Source organism: Eulemur rufifrons, chromosome 4, assembly GCF_041146395.1.
Source record: "Eulemur rufifrons isolate Redbay chromosome 4, OSU_ERuf_1, whole genome shotgun sequence".
In the NCBI taxonomy this organism is placed as follows: domain Eukaryota; kingdom Metazoa; phylum Chordata; class Mammalia; order Primates; family Lemuridae; genus Eulemur; species Eulemur rufifrons.
This window is the reverse complement of record NC_090986.1, coordinates 13,881,814-13,897,950: the sequence shown is the minus strand read 5'-3', so window position 1 is coordinate 13,897,950 and position 16,137 is coordinate 13,881,814. Positions and strand designations below refer to the sequence as shown.

Sequence of the window (16,137 nt, the reverse complement as noted above, 5' to 3'; positions counted from 1 at the left end):
TGAAAATATTCCCAATGAAAAAAAATAACTAAAGCACTATGGCTTTGAAAATATTACATAATAAAATTTCTTTACAAATGGAATCATGATGATCTACATTTTTAACACTCACCTAACTATAATTTTGTTCATAATAAGGACCTAAAGATAAGCATCTTTAGAGCCTATCAAGAAAGTGAATTCTTTCATGTGGGTTAATACTGAACTGAAACAGTTTACTGTTAAAATCAGGTCACCTCTGTATTTTCTCCTTTGTTTTTAGTAGGAAATTCAAAAGCTACTAGAAATTTATGTGTTTTAGGTTGTAAAAAGACAAAACTATTTTTATTGATAATGTTTTTTATCATTTTCTCAATTGTAATAGTAAAATATTGGTGCAAATATGAATAATTCAAAGAAATGTAAAATAAGAGTGAAGAAAATTGCCCATATTTCATCTTCCAAATAATAATTGTAAGATTTTGGCCAATTTACTTTAAGTTTTGTTTTTTAAATAAACTTTTTAGTTTGGCATTGTTTTAGAATTACAGAAAAGTTGCAGACAGTATAAAGAATTGTCATGTACCCCTATCTAGCTTCCACAGTGTCTTATTACAAAGAAGAAAGCATTGCAGAGACTTAACTATTAACTAAACTCCAGACTCTGTTTGAATTTTACTAATATCTACTTTATGTTTCAGGATCCATCCAAGATACTACATGGCATTTAATATTTTTTAAATTATGATTTTGAATATAGTGCAGATAAATTAATACCTAATATTGTAACTTAAGTATTTCTCTAGGATAAACCTTTTTAATTGTTAAAAGTCGAAATAGCAATACTATTTTTGAGTCTTCTTTCTCGAAATCCATAGTACAACTTTGAGAGGAAAGATGAGATGTCCAAAAGGTCTGTAATGTCCAGCCTTTGCCTTGTTGGCACGTCTGGCTTAGCTGTGACTTACAAGGCTGTAACATGAGTGTTGAAAGCGTGCAATGTAGAACTCAGCCATTCGACTCCTGTCAAAATTAGGCGAACTCGAGTCTCTTGCCCAGCAAGGGCGTGTTCCTTCCTGGAAAAGAATCAGCTGGCTGCTGGCATGGTGATCTTTTACCGGAAGAGTCTTCCTTGAGTGTTTTGAGTGTTACTTTTTTTTTTTTTTTCTTTTCTCCTGGTTCAATAGTGAGGCTTTTTTTTTTTTTTTTTTTTTTTTTTCCCTCAGTGTTGCAAGAGCTGGCTTCTGTTCAATTTCTGAAAAATTATTTAAAATGGAAAACAGTGAACTGGCAATCAAATCTTTGAATCTTGTCCTTGTTAAGCTTGAAGTTTTGGGAAACAGAAGAGCCAGGAATCAAATCCATCAATGCAGCCAAATGTGATAGGATGTCTCTTCTATGAATTCTTACATTACAGTGAGTTGGAGAGACACAGAAAATAAGCAATGCACACAGTTAATGAGTAAATTATAATACCAGAAAATGGTAAATATGCTGAAAAGCTGAAAAGGTTACAGGTACGGTTATGCGTATGAGGAACGTGAAGGATGAGGAAGGGGAAAGAGGATGTCTTTCTACTTTAAATAGGGAGGCTGGGCTAAGCCTTTCTACCTTCTGCTTGAAAGCTCAATAATTTTTTATACTTTCAACTTTTCTTTAACTTTGCAGATATTGGTAGGTAATTTAAAAATATATTCATAATATTTAGGGATGTGTTGTCTTTATTAATGGTTCCATATGAGTGGATATATTGGTTTTAATGTTTATTTTTATTTATTTATTCATTTATTTTCAGACAGAGTGTTGCTATGTTGCCCAGGTGGGTCTTGAACTTTCAGGCTCAAGCTCCTGGCTCAGCTGCTCTAATAGCTGGAACTCTAGGCGTGGGCCACTGCCTGGCTTACTTGTTCTCTTTATAGTTCAAACTCCTACTGAACTGCATTGAGTGGCTGCATTTTTGTTGTGGTGGTGTTTTCTCTGAAAGGACATTCCCATTTCTAAAAAGTTAGGGAAAGAGAAGAAAGAGGTTTTCCTCCAGATAGACTTATCACTCACTGATTGTGTAAATATCTGAAGTAGGCACTCCAGAATATGTAGAGAAGAGGGGAGAGAAACTAACAGTTATTGAGCATGTTTCATGTGCAAACTCTGTGTTAGGCTCTGGGATATATTATAGCATTTACCCTTTCAATAACCTTATTATCTGGGCATTATTGTCTTTATTTTAGATGAGAAAATTGAAATTCAGAGAGCCAATTCCTTCTCTCAGCAAGCTAAATATTTAGTTGGGGAGAACTTAAACCAAGTTGATGCAAAGTTTAAAATAATAATAAAATAACAATAAAATAAATAAAAAGTTCTTTACAATTTATAAAGCATATCTAAATTATGGCTTCAGCTGATTTTCACAACACTGTGAAATAGATATCATTATTCTCATTATACAGATTAAGAAATATTTCAAAATTATGTCAAACTCATGATAATTGATAGGAAAGCTAAGGTTTCAGTTCATTATCTATTAACTATAAAGTCTGGGTTTTTCAATGGTAGAAGCGTTACATGCTTAATTTTCTAAGACAGTAGATTTGAGAAAAATCATTGAGTCCCAGCCAGGCCAGGGTATTATGGTTATTACCAATGAGAGAGACATCAGGTTATGGAATCATAGGATGCTCTTAGTGGTAGAGAGCACAGACTGAGAGATGGTCTCCATGTAGTCTAGAGAGCTGACGTGACTTTGACAATGGAGCAGACTTGGGCAAGAGGACAGAAGTCTCTGGTTACAGGAACAGTGAAGAAACAGGAAATAGAAGAAATTCAAGAAAAGGTCTATCCCACAAAAACACCTTTACATTATCTCTTTTCTCTTCTAAATTTGGGGGTTTTGCAAGTACTGCTCTGTTGAAGTATTCTTGCAAGCTCAGGCTTTCCTCCTCCCCTCCTAGGTCAGGCTGTTTGAGACAGGTAACACAGGTAGGGATGCTGGACTATGGAAATAAGTGCTTGTTGATAGCATCTAGAAGACACTGTGAAGTCTCAATTTAGCTAGGCCTTTTCCTCTTGTATCTGCTGCTCTGGAGCTTCCTCTGGAAATTAGAGAGTAAGACATTTTAGGGAAATAGTGTACAACCATTTACTTTAAAAATATTATGCTGTTTTATACTTATATGGATAAAGATTCAAAAAATTTATTATTAAGGATTTTGTTATGGAACATGTTTTCTATATAACTGAGGGCTTGAAGCCTCATTGTTGGAGGGTCCACAAATCACAGAAATTGTTTTGTTTTCTGGAACCCCTTTTCCCTAAAACATTAATTTAATGTGATTTAACATGGATCACAAAGTTGGATTTAATGATTGTGTTTTCAATAATTGTTCAGAAAAGTTGAATACTATTTTTATGTCTATTTTCTTTCCTGTATTATTCCATGGACTTTTTTTTTTTAGTCTGTTTTAAATTAGACACTGTGAAAATTTGTAAATGATGGTCCTTAATATCAAATGACTCACAGTCTAAGGAGAGAAACAGTTATAGAAACAATCATATGTACAGTAAAGTATGTTTCAATAGGTGACATGCAAAGTGTAGTGGAATCAAATATTTAGCTAGAAGGTTTGGAGAAAGTTCCTATTTGATCTGAGTCTTGACAGATGTATGGAGATTCATCAGATAGAAAGGTAAAGAATATTTGGTCAGAGGGAACAGCAGATACACAGTCTGGAAGCATGAAAGATGACTTCTTGTTCTGAGGCATGTTTAAGTACAACGTGGGGTGGGAGTGGGTGGGTTGCATGCACCAGACTGTGAGGGTGGGCTGGACAAGGGCATGGAGGAGAGACACACTGAGGTTTGTGTGCCAGGGAGACACATTGAGGGAATTATAAACATTAGAAAGGCAAGATCAAATTTGAGTTTAGAAAGATAATTCTGGAAAAAATGCAAATGATGGACTAGGAATTGTAGAAAAGAGAGACACAACTTGGTAGACTAATGTAATTGTCAATAATGGTGAAGGTAAAGATCTGAATTTAGGTTACCATGCTCCTCATCTTGTCACTTTCTCTCTCTCTCTGTCCCTCTCAGTCTTTGTCTATATTCATGTACTGTTAATTTTGTGTGGAATGTTCCTATCATTCCTCTTCCTTCTGATTTTTATTCAAATTTTACCCTCCAGAAAAGTCATCCTGATTGGATCAAATGCCTGGCCTAGGCACTGTATCTTTCTTACAGTTGCACCTTTAATTCTGTTGGTGTGATACTGAATAACACTTGTTTCTTCCACTGGATTGGAAACTCCATCGGGGTAGGGATTGTGTGTGCTTTTGTTTGCTATCCTCACTTAGCACAACACCTGGCATAGATTAAGTGCTCAGTAAATTTGTTGAATGAGATCAATGCCAGGTGGAATCTAAAGTCAACAAAAGTAAAAATTGCAAACCACTCAAACTTGATTATTGGTTGAATTTCAAGATGAAGGAGGAAGGAATCAGGCATGTTTATAACATTTCTGGCTTGGGCAACTCAGAGGATAGGTATGCATCCACTAAGAAAGAAAATAGAGAAGAAAGAGCAGGTGGGTGTGCATGTAGAATTAGATGTGAGGCATGTTGAATTTGAAGTAACATTATGGCATCCAAATGGAAATGTCCAAGGGGAAGTTGGAGGTGTAAAAGCTGATTGTGTAATTTATTGGTAGTTTTACACAGTCATTCAAGTGTATTTCCGTTGTAGGCTTCACCTTCCTTGACACCATGTTGGTTTGAATGTAGTATCCTGAAGCTACTGTTCTTCACTGGCAAGTTAATGCTATTTAGTGCTTTCTGAGTATATATTATTTTTTATATTTTTATTTGTTTTTACATTATTTTATTTATTATTATTGATACATATTAGATATACGTATTTTCAGGGTACATGTGATAATTTGATAACATTTGTATAGTCAAATCAGGGTAATTGGAACAGCTATCACCTTAAATATTTATCTTTTCTTTATGCTAAGAACATTCAAATTATTTCTGAGTATATATTATTAATAAACTGAAATATTCTAACATAATTCAATGAAATCATGACAAAAGACACATGATGACTCAAGTATAAAATTAGCAATTTTAAATTAAAATTTGTTTTTATTAAATTAAAATATTTGACCAGTAGTAAATTGAAGCAACATTAAGTAAAGATGATTGTTTTTTTACTCTTAGTGCCTATGAGGGAATGCAAAAGATAACAATTTTACATTTTCTGCATTGCTTTAAGCATATAACATAATTAAATTAGGAGTGGATACAGGACACTGACCAATGAATGCTTAAGACTCTTTCTCTACATACAGGCACTCACACACAAGTACATGGTAAATCATTTCAAATATTTTTCACTACTCCTATCAGCTATAGATTTTTTCTGTTCTACTTCTATTATTTCTACTCAATCAACTCCTCTCTAATACCTTCCATAAAAATAAAAACAACACCCCTTTTTTACTTTCTCTGGGCCATTATAGTGCTACCATCTCTCTGAATGTCCCAGAATTAAAAACTTATTTTTACTATTAATTTTAATTCTCTTTCAAACACACGTAAGCATTGGTCACAACTTTTTAATTTTTCTACACAATTTATCTTGGATGCTCGATTTACATAACTGCATTTGAGACCAAACCATCCTCGTCTTACGTTGTTTACCAGTCAACAGCTAAGAGCTTTGCTGTCATTCTCCTTTCATGGCAGCTTACTGTGCACGTCGGCAAATATGTGATCTTTCTCAAGCATAACGTATGTCAGGCAGACCCCTCTCGAGATTGAGAATTCATATTTTTAAAGGATTTTCTCTAGGCCAAATATATACGTCTTACTCTAGCTCTCTAGAAATTCTTTTTAAACTCTCAACTGTTATTGCTTTCATAAGTAACCACACAAGGCAAACTGCTTGTTGTTGGTCAGATAAAACATTATAAGCCGGCTTTCTACCTCTAAATTCTTGTGTTCCCATTCAGTGGAAATGTTTATTCCATACTATGCTTTCCCAGTTTTTTCATAAATCCATGTCAAACTTCAGGTCAATATTTGGGTGTTTTCCCTAGTCAACCTTTTCCTGCCATTGATTTATTCAAAGCTAGTTCAAGAAAAATCAAACTTCTACATTTGTCATGACTTACAATTACTAAATGATAAGGCATGCAGAAATGAAAGAGAGGCGTTGCCTTCAAAGAATCCTCCTCTTTAAAAACATATTGTGCAATAAGTAAGATTTCAGAAGCAAGGACAAGAGATGAAGAAAGCACAGGAAGTGCACTTCATCCAAACTGAAGAGCTAGAAGAAGCTTCTTGAATGGGACGGGTGAGAACCCTGTGAAGAATTAGCAGGGGTAGGTTGTATGGATACGGAGAGTGTAATGTGAAAAGCTCTATGTGTGATGTTTTTCATGGGAACCATACATGATCTGCAATAATTGCATTATTTATGTTAGTCTACATTAGACTTAGCTTCTTAAAATAATGTGTAATAAACCAGATTCCAGTTTGAAAGGGTTCAGTTTCAGTATAGAAAAAGATACAAGATATTAGCAATTCTCTAAACTTTCAAGTCACTTTTTATGATTAAATTGTATTTAGATATTACACTTCAAAAGGTGGCTTTTCAAACCAGAAATAAGTGTTGCATATGGAAAATACTTAAGTGCTATTCTAATTTTGAAGTGTTGAATTTTATTATATCAAATATTGACCAGTAGCAAATTATTTTTATCCCTAAACTTCTTATTTTAGGAATTTTCTTTTTGTAAACTATTTTTGTCATCAGTATAATATTTTGTTTTTAGAAATATTTTACATAAAGTTTATCATGAGTAAATTTTTTATGCTGTAAAGAGGTATTTTAATAAGATTATCAGTGTTTTACACATAATTATATCATTTTCAGAAATATATGTATTCTGAAATATCTCCCCAGAAGCTCAGAAAGGTTTTAATGTATGCTAATGCCTTGTTTAGTTAAAAAGATAAACTATTCTTAACCTCTTGTATAATTTCCTTCAACTGTAGTATAGGGAAAGATATATAAAAGCCTTTTGAAAACCAAACAATAACCAATTAAGATTACAATTGTTATTGACATTGTGTTTCTTACGTTAGACTATGAATTTTCAAAACTCTTATTGTTAGATAGCTATGCTATTGGGAGATATTAAAACTAATATCACCTTTTTTAGTCCACTGTTTGTGGGGCAAGTCTTTAGCTGAGCAATAATCTCTAGTCTTAGATCAGATCCATGTTGAATGGGAAAGAAGGTCTTAAAGACTGAATTGCAGATAAGTTGATCATAGGTTATCACATTTCCTAAAAAAGGAGTTGTCTTTGAAAAGCCCAGTGAATTTCTTTGGAACAAGGCCAATGGATGACTAGTACTGGCTTTAGTGAGTGTAACTTAAACACTATTATTGAATTGTCAATTTGATATTCCATTTTCTCTTTTGAGGAGCAGTTTTTGAAATAAACTTTTCTCTCCAAAGTATATATTCTTCTAAAGGTTAGATGTCTGCTACTACAAGGTAGAATAGACCATTGTTTTTCTATGTGTAGGTTGTGACTAAGGTTTAGTTGGGCTGCAGAAAATTAAAATTCAGTTATTTTCCTACGAGTTTGGTAGTGTCAAGTCATCACTCATCAGGTAAATCTTTTTCTAACTAAATAGAATATCTAAGTCTCTTTTTTAGTCCGTTCAGGCTGTTATAACAAAGTACCATAGACTGGTGGTTTATAAACAACAAAAATTTGTTTCTCACAGTTCAGGGGGCTGGGAAGTCCAAGACCAAGATGTGGTGCAGATTCAGTATCTGGTGAGGACCTGCTTCCTGGTTCGTAGGTGGTATCTTCTTGCTGTGGTTTCACATGGCAGAAGGGGCAAGCTAGCTCTCTGGGGTCTCTTTTATAAAGGCACAAATCCCATCTTCATGACCTAATCACCTCCCAAAAGCCCTACCACATTATACCATCATCTTGCGGATTTGGTTTCAACATATGAATTTGGGGGCACCAAACATTCAGACCATAAGAGTTTCCTGCTGGAATATTGGCAAAAACAGTCAGGGAAAAGGTTACATGAAATAGAAAGTCATGTATTCCAGTATTTCTTTGGCCTTTATCTGCTTCAGTCAGCCCACATGCTCCCACTGCAGCCTTCCATTAGGTTAATAATATTGACTCAATATTATTAAGTACAATAATGCTAATGCTATTACTAATAATAATAGCTAAGATTTATTTTGCAATTATTATGTACCAAGTGTCGTGCTAAGTGTTTCTCATGCATTACCTCATTTCATTTTTACAATATACATATACATATAACAAAAAAAAGAAGGATGGAAAGTTCGGAAATTTGACTTTGATTTTCATCAACATCCTTCCCTCTTTTGATGTGGAGGAAAGATTAAAACTTTTCATGCTCTGACTGACCCTTGTATTCCTTACAGAACAGGTTATGGTGCCTTGTGAATACTAACTAATTAAGAAGGATTTGTTGGAAAAATAAGAACACTTTTAAAATAGGTTCAGTATGGCTGCTGTAGATACTGTACCGTTAAGGCTTTAGCTGCTTTGGACACTTTGCTCCTCCTTTCTTTCAGGCTGTTCTCAGTCACAGCTGTTCTTCCTGTTATGATGCTTTTCCATACTTTTAGTGGAAGAGGGTTTACCATAGTAACTGCACCAGTGAATCATGTTTTCCCCATGGCACAGGTGTGGCTACCTTTGCTTTGTAAGATCAGTAAAAGAATAAGCAGAGTAGGCCAGCATGCTCTGCCCCTATCAAAATGATTAGATTAACATTAAAGAAATGTGTTAGGAAACCTTTATGGTTACAAAGGAATTGTAGTTTTTAATGGTATATTTCCACCTTTAAATATCAAGGAGAATATCTTAACAGATTTTCTTATATGATCACCCTTTAATAGTACAAATTTACACAGCCTCCGAATATTATTTAGTTACTAGTATGTTATCCCAAGCTTTAAATACAGTCATGAATTGCTTACCGATGGGGAAACATTTTGAGAAATGCATTGTTAGGCGATTTCATCGTTGTGCAAATATCATACAGTTGATTACACAAACCTAGATGGGAGAGCCTACTGAACGCCTAGGCTTTATGTTATAGCTATTGCTCCTAGGCTACAAATCTGTATTGAATACTTTAGGCAATTGTAACACAATGGTAAGTATTTATGTATCTAAATATATCTAAACATAGAAAAGCTATAGTAAAAATATGGGCTTATAATCTTATGGTACCTCCACAGCATATGTGTTCCCACTGACCTAAATGTCATTATGTCATTATGTGGTACATGGCTTATTAGAAATTTTCCAATTAATTGCCAATCACCAATTAATTACAGTAGGAGTTCCCCACTCTGTCAAGTTCTTAAAATGTATACATTGAGAAACGTTTGTTTAAAGTATTACTTCAACTCTGAGTAAAATACTTGTTAGATAAAAAACTAATCTAAACTAATATTTCTTTCATTTAAAACATGCAAGTTTAGATTTAAGTGCCATGTTTTTCACAGATATTTACTGCTTTGCTTTTTCCTGCCTACGGATCCAACAGAAAGTGTATTTAATTTGGTTTTATCTAAAGGCAAAATTCTCTTTAGTTAATGCAATTGTTATTTACTCCCTTGGGATGTTCTATATTTAATAGGTGATGTGAATTGATGTTTCTGAGAAGCTTTACTGATTATGCAATCTCATGGGTGTCTTCCATTTTATTTGGAAAAGATGTTCTATCTCCCTTTCTCTCGTTGGTCCAAAGTTTTTTACCAAAAAGCTTAACTTTGGCTCCAGAGTGAAACAAGTGGGGTTTAAAATCTGGTCCTGTCACATTCTGTCTCTAAGGCCCAGAACAAACTGTTTATATTTTCTAAGCCTGAGTTTCCAATAGCTAATTTTTAGGATTCTTGTGAGGATAAAAGGAGGCAGTGTACACTAAGCCTTAGTACACTGTCTGCACTTACATCTGCTCAAGAACTGTCAGCAATTATTTTCACTTTCAGCAGTGTTAAGAGTTAATGTTTTCGGTAGCAGTAAGTCATTATTTAATGTTAGTTTTTTTTAGAAACAATAGATTGTTTTAGAATAATGTATTAAGTTTAACTGTTTCATGTATTTGGTAGACTTGAAAAACAAATGGTTAAACTTGCTTTCTATACAACCATATTTCAAAGAAAATTAGATTAAACTGTGCAGATGATACACTTACTGTATTTCAACACCATGTGGGTTTTTCTAAAGTGCCATGATCTTCAAGTATATATATTAAAATCAATGAGCAAATTGATTTAAGAATGATATCATGCAAGCAATGGGAAAATTATGATTGATCTAGTGTTTCTGGATGAATAAATTCTTAGCTTTGTGTTTTCTGTCACCTTAGTTCCTTTACTATTTCTACTCAAGTAACTAAAATCATATATTTTTTTTTCAGTCACTCAAGACTGCTTGCAGCTGATTGCAGATGGTGACACACCCACTATACGGAAAGGTAATAAAACAGCCCAAGCACTTTGTCCAGTTAGGACTCAGTCTGCTCCAAATACTTGTAAGCTCCAAGTCTAAAGACTGTATTTGAACTGCATCTCCAAACCGCCCACCTCAAAACATTGATGTTAACATAATAAACTTAAACTTATTCAAAATAACCAGGGAATAAATATTCAGGCTAAAGTAATAATCTAATAAGCAGAATGACCTTAGAAACACCAATATTTAGAAATTTTAAATAATTGGCATATAATAAAATAAAATAAAATTCAATTTTTTATTATTTACAGATCATTTTGTCTTCTATAATGACTCAAGATTATCTACAAAAATATTAATTCTCCTGTTATTTTTCAGTTGTAACAATCATAATAGGATGAAGAGGAAACTGAACAGATCATTAAAAAAGGATTTTTTTGAATAAATCTCCAGTGTCAAATTATTGCTTGATAATTTACAATTTACTTACGTAGGTAGAGTGTCTTAAACTTTTTCAATTATTTGAAGCTTTTTGGTAGATTTAATTATAGACAGATAAGGGTTTTCTGTAATAATGGCCTGAAACCACGTTCATGGAGAATAAACTTTTAATGCCATTTCCCAAATATATCACCCAGAATATTAATCCAGAGAAATAGTCCTTGAAATAAGAGTTTGATTGTCAAATAAGTTTGGAAACACAGCATCACAGTCACAAGGCACGTTAACAAATTATTGAAGCTGAGATATCCTCCTCTAAAAAAACACTCTTAAAAAAAGTTTTTAAAACTTTGTTTCATTTAGTTTTTCACAAAGTCATGTGACTGTGTCACTCTAGCATGTAGCAACATCTCCCTGAAAGCAAAATATTATTTTGGGAAATGCTGCTTTATAGCAGCTTCTGTTTATACAAGATAACTAATGAACAAAAATGTACTAGAAAAGAATCATTCATTTATTCTTTTTTTTACATGTATTAATTAAGAACATGCAATATCCCAATTACTGTGTGAGCTTTGGGGGTCACAGAGAATAAAACATGTACAGGTACCCCTCAATTTACAATGGGCCTATGTCCAGATAAACCCATCCTAAATTGAAAACATCCTAGATTGAAAATGCATTTAATATGCCTAACCTACCAAACATCATATGTTAAATGTGCTCAGAACACCTCCATTAGCTTACAGTTGGGCAAAATCATCTAATGCAAAGCTTATTTTGTGATGAAGTGTTGAATGACTCATGCAATGTTTTGAATACTGTATTAAAGTGCAGTTTCTCCTGAATGTGTGTTGTTTTCACACCATCGTAAAGCTAAAATCCGTAAATCAAACCATCACAAGTCAGGGACCATCTGCACGGTCTCCTACTTTGATGGAGCTTACCTTTTGATCAGGAGGAAACAGATAAAAACCTACAAATGAACAAGCAAAATATAGCATGATGAAAGGAAATACAGTGGAGGGAAATACAGCAGGGCAGGCGGGGACAGGGGAATTGGGGTTGTGAATCACAATGGGGGTTCAAGAGTGTCAGGAGGTTAAACTAGGGTATCAGGAATGGGTAAAAACTAAACTAGCACAGATGATGGATGTCAATGCCTTTGTAATGATTCCCTGGAGTGCTATTTGCATCTCTATTTTTCTCTGAGACTATCCTAAATGCAACACAAGTACCAAACTATTTAAAAATCTATTGTTATTTATTGCTCTACATTTCCCACAATCATGTTTGCAACTTTTTATAGGAAGTAAACTATTTCCTCAGAAAAAAATAAATAAATCTAGAAGAAGATCTTAAGAACCAGAGATAAAATTTTTAACATTTATTTGGAAAAGATTTACTTTATGCATCCGGCAAAAAATAAAATGCTGTAAATCACACCAAAGGATGCAGCTGCTATACTCCAGTACGAGTGTGAATTGTGCAGTGTGTTCAAGTCTTCCTGGAGTGGTGACTGCTTCCTCCTGATGCAGGGATGCCGACCTGCTGTGCTTGCACATTTTGGATGTCAGAGTTGGCCTTGTGATGCCAGCAAAACCCTTAAATAGTATAGAAATGTTAATGCTCATGGACATTTTAGCGGGGAGATAGAGCTAGATTTCATTTTGGTAAGAAAGTTTGTACTCAATGAAACATTTTTACTTGCACAAGTCTGTAAAAAGCCTTTTGGGGGAAAGATGAGAATATATTAGCATATTATTATAATATATATTATTGTCATTGGATTAAGTATAATGTCAGGTCTCAAGATGAAATCACATTACATATTCCAGAGGATGGAGGGTCACAGGGCTGTGTTTGTCTGATATTTTGAATTCCTCTCCTTGCTATGCCCTGTGCTTTTGTCCAGGCAGGGAGGGCAAAGGTCAGCTACTCAAAATAGAAAAAGGCAAGAGGGTCTGCTAGGGTGTAGACTCATGTCTCTCCTGTTTCTTTCTTTTTTTTTTTTTTAATTTTAATTTAATTTTTGAATCTGTAGTACATTTACATGTTGCATACAATTAAAAAGCACAAAAAGTGTGGATTAAAAACTCTTGTTCCCCTTCCCATCTGTCCCCACCCACCCCTACTCAAAAGCTACCATATTTATCATTTCTTGTATAATAAGACTCTGTTTATGTAAACACAAACATATTAGAATGTAGTTCTGATTTCCCCCTTTCTTACACTAAACCTAATGTACCATACTTGCCATACATATTATTTGAAAACAAGATTATGACCTGCTTTCTTTACTTAACAATGTATATTGCAGATAGTTTGATGTCTGCACAGGATTTCCTCATTATTGTAAAAAGTTGCATAGTATTCCATTGTATGAATATAATTTATTTAACCAGTCCCCTACCAATAGACTTCTTGGTGACAATCTTTTACAATGATGGTGCTTCAAAAAATAGTGGTGTACATTCGCAATTTCTCATATGTCAGCATGTGTGTGGGATAGATTTTGAATTTTGACAAATTATTGCCAAGTGGTTCTATAGGGGTTATTTTTGTTTGTTTGTTTGTTTGTTTAGATATTTACTCACCACTATACTAACGAGGAACTATAGGGGTTATACAATGTTACACTATCACTGGCAATGAAAGAACATTAGGTGACAAATAGTATCTCTTAATTAGCTTTATTTTAATATGAAATGAGTGGGCCATCTTTTCTTATGTTTTAAGAACCATTTGTATTTCTGTCTTCATATTCTTCCAATTTTCTGTTTCTATTTTTATATCTGTGACCCATCTGTTCATATTCTTTCCATTTTTCTATTGGGCTGTTGGTCATTTTTAAATTGATTTCTGTGAGCTCCTTACAGCTTAATCAGATTAATCCTTTGTATTATGCATTGCAAGCATTTCCCATCATGCTGTCATTTGTCTTTTTAATTTTGCATAAGGTTTTTTTTTTTTTTTTTCCGGTCATTATCCATGTGTTTGGTAAGGATTCTGTGCTTAGAAAAACCTTCTATACTTAAAGATAGCAAGGAAGGCTCCCAAATTCCTTCTGAAGCTTTTATGGTTATTTTTTACATTTAAATATTTTATCTATTTGAAATTTATCCTGATGTGAAATGTAAGGTATGCAACCAACTCAATTTTTTCCCCAGAGGAACCATCAACTTTTTAAAAAAATAGGTCATCTTTCCCACACTGCTCGAAGATGTTAACTTTAACATATTAAATTGCTATATTTGAGTCTATTTTTTCACCTTTTTTGACTTTTCTATTATATTATATTGATTCTTCTGTCTATTTATGTACCCCCCCAAAATGCCATTTTAGTTATTAGGGCCTTATATTGTTATCTGGTAAATCTAATTCCCTCCTCAAATTTTTTTTCACTTTTAAATTATCTTGTTCTTTATTTTTCCTATAGGAACTGTAGAATCAGTTTATCTAATTATAAAGAAAAAAGAAAGCCTTCTGATATTTTTGTTGGATCTTATTATATTAATAAGTTAAGAAAAATGTCCTTATGATGACAGGTATTCCAATCCAAGAACATGATATATATTTATATTTGTTCAGTCTTTTGTTTCTTTCAGTATATATTGAAATTTTCTTCAAGTAGGTCTTCCATGTTTCTTATTAATGTTACTACAAGATAATTTTATCTTTTCAATTGCTATTATAAATGGGGATACTTTCTTTCATTATATCTTGTAGTTAGTTATTCCTTTTGTGTATGAAGGCCTTGAATTTTATGATATGTCTTTTTAATATCAAGGTCAAAATACTTTCTTTTTTTTGGGTTTGCATTTCCCTAATATGACTTTGCTTAAAATTTTATTTTTAACCTCTCTGAAATAATTTGTTTTCTGTATGTCCCAAGTATACAGAACAGAGTTGGGCTTTACCTTTTGATTTCATCTTAAAATAATTTTCATTTATGGGGGGTATAATCTAATTTATATTTACCTATCTCGGAAATATGTTTGGGTTTTATTCATCATACTATGCAATATCATGTATTGTTTTATACTTTAAAAATTTCTATTTTATAGTTTTAAACAGATTTCTCACTATTGCAAGCTATTTGCTTTGCTCTTTCTGTGTGTGTAGAGCTCTAGTACTTACCTTTATGTCTTTTTTATTGAGATCAAATTGATGTAACATAAAAGTAAAGTCTACAATTCATTGACATTTAATACATTCACAATATTTTGCAACCACCAACTTTCTTTAGCTTTAAAACATTTTCATCAGCCAAAAGAGAACCCTTTATCCCTTAAGCAGTCAATCACCATTTCTCCATCTTCCTAGTAACCACCAATCTGCTTCCTGTCTCTGTGGATTCACCTATCCTGGACAGTTCACAAAGGTGTAGTCACATAATATATGACTTTAAGTATCTGGCTTCATTCACTTAACAACATTTTGAGGTTCACTCATGGTTGTAGCATGTGTTAGTACTTCCTTCCTCTGTATGTGTGCATAATATTCCATTATATGTAAACCATAATATCATTAGGGGGCATTTGGGTTATTTTCATCTTTTGGCTATTGTGAGTAGTGATCCTCTGAATATTTGCATAAAATATTTGTTTCAGCATTTCAACATATGAATTCAGAGAGACACAAACATTCAGTCTGTAACAGATAACTATTGTAAATGGAATTACTTTTCTTATTTCATTTCTAGATTATTCATTCTTGGTATATTGAAACATAACTAATTTTTGAATGTTGTTCATGTACTCTGAAAGTGAACTGAATTCATTGATTAGTTCTACTAGATTTTTTATGGATTCTTTGAAATTTTTCCAATATATAAGATCATGTTATCTGCAAATAGAGATAGTTTTACTTCTCTCCTTCAATTTGGGTGCCTTTAATCTATTTTTCTTGCCTAGTTGCTCTTGCTAGAACTTGCAGTACAATATTGAAAAGCAGTGGTGAAAGTGTACATTGTCCTGTTCCTGATCTTAGGATCATCTTGAGGATTATCACATTTGTGATTCATTTTGGTTTGTATCTTTCTTGTGGTATCTTTGGCTTTGGTGTCAGGGTAACTTCCCTCTCATAGAATGAGTTAAAAAATGTTCTCTTTTCTTCTATTGTTTTTTTGGAAGAGTTTGAGAAGGACTGGTTTTCATTTTTCTTTAAATGTTTAATAGAATT

At 33.2% G+C, this 16,137-nt stretch overlaps 1 protein-coding gene across 1 annotated transcript in view; it reads left to right on the top strand.

Moving 5' to 3' along the window:
• Positions 1 to 16,137, top strand: part of TNFSF13B (TNF superfamily member 13b) — a 39,782-nt gene that overhangs the window by 5,658 nt on the left and 17,987 nt on the right. The window contains exon 4 of the mRNA XM_069466936.1: positions 10,478 to 10,534. Coding sequence (XP_069323037.1) covers positions 10,478 to 10,534 — 57 coding nt within the window. The remainder of the gene's footprint in view (positions 1 to 10,477; positions 10,535 to 16,137) is intronic.